Below are 4,832 nucleotides of genomic sequence, written 5' to 3'. Positions count from 1 at the left end.
GTATATGCAAAAGTATACATTCTCTCTGACAGTGTTTTAGTGATCTGCTAGAAGAAACCGACCGCATCATTTGAATCTCCACACAAAGCCGCCGCTGTGGGTGTTGTTTCATTAACAGTCCACTGAACTTCCTCGCCTGCTTTCGATTCCCTTCAAACTCTGAAGCGTCTGGGCAGCTCATCCCTCATGGCCTCTTCATCGGGCACCGACGATGACCTGACGATCCCGAGGGCGGCGATCAATAAAATGATTAAAGAAACGCTTCCCAATGTGCGAGTGGCGAACGATGCCAGAGAGCTGGTGGTGAACTGCTGCACAGAGTTTATTCACCTCGTCTCATCCGAGGCCAACGAGATCTGCAATAAATCCGAGAAGAAGACTATATCCCCAGAACATGTTATAAACGGTGAGGATGGCTGTGAGGTCACTAGACGCTAATGAATCCATTTGGATACGTGTTGGAGAGTTATATTCATAGTCTGCTTAGTGAGTTTGAGTTGGAGGGTAGTTCATTCTGTTATTTATTCATTTTCATGTTATTCCAAAACCTGTATTTCTTTCTTGCTTAAGATGTACACAAAATAGGACGTTTGCTTCCGTCACCATTCACTGTCATTGGTTTATTTTCAATACAGTTCATGATGAAAAACCAGGCTAAACTCTGGGGTGCGTTTCCAAAAGCAACTATGGTCGCAAGTTCTGTCATTACCAATAGAGTTCAACAGAACTAACGACCCCTAAAGATGCTTTAGATTAGCTAAAGATGTTTTTGGGAAACACCCCTGCTTCTGCTTCTCTTAGATGCTCTCACTCTGTGGCCAGATGCATAAACATAGCTGATACATTAAGACTGTCTGAAGAACTAGTTTGGTTACGTTTGTCTCCTGGTCAGGTTTATCATTTGACTGATTTATAGGGGTTTTGGGCAATTTTCGTCTCTTCAGTCTTGAAGACTAGCTGAATATGCTCTGGGGGAACACCTTAAACTGGTTGGATTGGTTGGAGTTCATCCGATAATGAAACTCCTTGTATGCTCTTCATTCTTCTTTGGAACACAAAATAAGATAATTTGGAAAGTTTTTTTTTTCTTGCAGTGTTGAGCATTATTTTTTTTTTTTTAAATTGTATGAACAAAACTCATAACACAAAAACACTTTCATGCAGTCCTTCAAAAATCATCCCAGTATCCTTGTGTTCCATAGAAGGAAATAAGTCATACAGGTTTGGAGCAACATGAGGGGTTAAAAAAAGAGCTTTCCCTTTAAATATGTTAATCAAATCCACAATGGTAATTGGATTGTCGTCCCTTTGTGGGTTTGAACCTGCAACCTTTTAGGTCTTCTGAGGTCTTAAGGCTTATTCACACCAAGCACGATAACTATAAAGATAACGATAAAGATATAGTTCTAAAAAATTTTCTCAATATTAAAGAATAGCAGAGTCCAGACTACAACTATAATGATAAAGGCATGGAGAAACGGTATCGTTGGAATCATTTTCAGAACGATTTTTTTCCAGCTGATGAACGATATAAACATTGACATCCAATCAGAATCCATTCTGCTATAAGAGCTTGAGGATTTAAAGCGGCAGATGCATGTGTGTTTAGAAAAAACAGACAATATCGTTCACTGGTTTGGACGCTAATATCGTTATCTTTAAAGTTATCGTTCTTGGTGTAACTAAAGATTAATTTACTATGTTTGGATTTGCAGAGACCGTGAATAGATAATATTGTGTTGAAACCATGATATAGATTTACAGCATAAATGTGTTGATCCTTTGTCCTACCGCTATAATGTAACAGGGAATTGATTTATCTTTCCTCAGCACTTGAAAGTCTAGGTTTTGGGTCATACATCACAGAAGTAAAAGATGTTCTGCAAGAGTGTAAAACTGTAGCACTTAAACGGAGGAAGGCCAGCTCTCGACTAGAGAACCTTGGGATACCTGAGGAAGAACTTCTTCGTCAACAACAGGAATTATTTGCCAAGGTAAAAATCCTATAATAGCTTTAAAAGCATTTTGAAATGTGCACAAAGATGCTTAAATGAACTTCCGCTCGGTGGCTTTCCAGTTTATGCCTTGTATTTGTGTAACAGCATGAACGCTGTGATTTCAAGTGGCTCTTCTGATAAGTTGGGCTGTCTTACAGGCACGGCAGCAGCAGGCTGAGCTGGCACAGCAGGAGTGGTTACAGATGCAGCAGGCCGCCCAGCAGGCACAGCTAGCGGCCGCTTCAGCCAGTTCCGCTCAGCAGGCCGGATCTTCCCAGGATGAAGATGAAGAGGACGACATGTGAATCCCGGCAGGCTTTCACCGAAGCACACAGATAGATTGACAAATATATATATTTACCGACATGTTCGGTCTCCCACACACACTCTGTTCTCTGTAACCTTAGCAGAGAGGGACCTCTGCAGTGTTCTCTTCTATATAAACTTATAAATCCCAGATCGCCAGTATAAATTCATACTGATGGTTTAGGAGCAATCATGGGCATTCTCCTGTGATTTGTTGCTATGTTTGACTCGATTCACTTGTTAACTAGAATTATTAGCTTTTGAGAATCCTTCTTTTCTTTCTCATTTGTTCCTGATTTAATTGAAGGCAGTTGGCATAATTTTCACCGTATCTGTGTGGGAAGGATGTTAACTCATGTGATGTGGCATGAGGCGCAACATGTTAATTGTCATTGGTTAAATTCAGGAGCCGGCGTTTCGAATTGCATTCTGTTTTAGGTGACTTGCGTATTTCTCTTATATTTGTCTTTGTAAAATAGCTTAAAGAGACACATCTGGGGAAAATGTTTTGGAAAATGATTTTTACAGCCGTTCATCCCCGCTTCTGTATTTCTCTTTGTTCTGCGAGTGAGATCTGAGAATGTGGTTTGTAATGTAGGGATGTTGCTTTTTGGTTCTTTTTTTTTTTTTTTAGTTCAAGTGAGGATAAAGATTACGTGTAGATAGGCTTTTACCTGCCCTGTGTTCAAAACAGTATTCCAAGGAAAAGATTTACATGTGCAGTATAAAATCTGTCCCTTAGAACCAAAGATAGAAAAACTTTGAAAATTCAGTCACCAGATAGGCTTCAGAAATCTGCTCATGGTATTTCCTCTCTATATGACGTGGGCGCTTTGGTGCATATCGCACCGAGTGCTCTGTAACTCTCACTTTGTACAATGTTTTGATAGCAGATTTTTTCCAGGTGCAATGTGTAAAATTGGAGTTGTGAATGTGTGGTTAATTCATATCTTGTGATGACTGGTAAGATGTAGTTCAGAAGCGTATTCACATGCCTTTTGCAAAAGCTGTAAGCTGTATTCTCTAAGCAATAAAGTCGACCCGTTTTATAGACAGCCTGTGTTCTGTTTGTTTTGTTAATGACAGTATTTTAAATAAAACTTTTAAAGTGTTGATGAAGAAGTGTTCTTGATGGAGATTTTAAATGACAACAGTAAGAAAAGATGCAGAAAATGTAAAACTTGATATAATTTAAAATGGAAATACACGGTTGAGGTTATATTACGTTTGCTTCGACAGATGGCGCTCCTAAAGAGATGATAATCCTGCTATGGCAAAGGCTTAAAACATTAATATTAATGACGCAATCTGGCGTTCTCCTAGTGGCCAAGAGTGATTTGCTGAATCTTTTGCTCATGAATATGAACAGTTTTTACGTGACTGGACGCTGTCCGAATGTTACCAGGCAACGTCAGCGTGGCCTAATTTATATTCATAAGCTCTGCCTCTGCCATAGTATAATTCGTAATTAAACTCACGCCGAAGACGTGTAGAGAAACTGTTGCGCTCCAGTCCTCCACCGTTCCCACCATTCCGCCTTATTTACGCGTACAGAAGTGAAAGGTCGATCGTTTTGTGAGTTCGACTGTATCAGATAAACAGAGACAGTTTTTCAGAGCATTCAAGTCAAGAATAACAATAAGTTAATGAGGTGACAGTTGTAACAGGCGAACTTTATGAACTGCCATCGACAGAACGGTCTGTTTTTCAAGTATTACACCAAGGCTGGTCTTCTATTCCCGTTTTTTTCCTCCCAACTAAACCCAGCCGAGATACGGTAAGTGTCAAACTGACAACATGTATACAATATGTATAAAGGCGTTTAAATATGTACTGCACTGTTCAGGGGTAAATAATCGTGTAAATGTTGATAAACATGTGTTTGATAGTTGCTGTAAGCAGAAGCCCATGTTCAACAATAAGAAAATTATTACCATGGCTGTTGAGATTTGTGGCAGATTTATCTATTTGCCATGGATGTGTTTCCAGCTACATTGTTTACGATATACAGAATCATTTATATCTGGATATGAAGAAATGATTCCTTTATGGGAGCTGCTACTTTTCTTCTGTTCTTTATGTTTGGGAAACAATGATCATCATCAGTGTTCTGCAGTAACAAATCAAGATGTGACATATCGCAGGAAATTCAAGAACATAGTTCATGTCATCCAGAAGAAAGCCAGAACAAACTCATTCTTTCTGACTGACATGAACCAGATGTGTAAACTTACTGTAGATGAATTTGCACCATTGATCTTTTAAACAAGTCTGTTCTGTCAGTGGCATTATATTTCATTTATTTTAGAAATGTTTGCTACAAGATATTAATATCATACTCTGTATTTACACAGTACAGCATTTGAAACAATGGCTGTATGGATGTTTTCTAGGCTGTTAATTCTGTGAAATGTTTGTCAGGAGTAGGTCTTAAATCTTTACCAGCTTTCTATGCTTAATGGGGTGGGGAGAACTATAGCTATTTTCATAAGCTATAACTCTGACAAGAAAGGCCAATAAACAAGCCTT

General features: G+C 39.0%; 1 protein-coding gene across 1 annotated transcript in view; it reads left to right on the top strand.

Annotated features, from left to right (window-relative positions):
- The window catches only part of LOC113098395 (protein Dr1-like), a 3,700-nt gene extending 342 nt beyond the window's left edge, over positions 1 to 3,358 (top strand). The window contains exons 2-4 of the mRNA XM_026263448.1: positions 33 to 406; positions 1,831 to 1,994; positions 2,156 to 3,358. Coding sequence (XP_026119233.1) covers positions 187 to 406; positions 1,831 to 1,994; positions 2,156 to 2,302 — 531 coding nt within the window. The 5' untranslated portion in view covers positions 33 to 186 and the 3' untranslated portion in view covers positions 2,303 to 3,358. The remainder of the gene's footprint in view (positions 1 to 32; positions 407 to 1,830; positions 1,995 to 2,155) is intronic.
- The last annotated feature ends 1,474 nt before the right edge of the window (positions 3,359 to 4,832 follow it).

The sequence above is a fragment of the Carassius auratus genome, chromosome 6 (genome assembly GCF_003368295.1).
Source record: "Carassius auratus strain Wakin chromosome 6, ASM336829v1, whole genome shotgun sequence".
NCBI classification, from domain to species: domain Eukaryota; kingdom Metazoa; phylum Chordata; class Actinopteri; order Cypriniformes; family Cyprinidae; genus Carassius; species Carassius auratus.
Note: the sequence above shows the minus strand (reverse complement) of the source record. Positions and strands in the feature narration are given on the sequence as shown.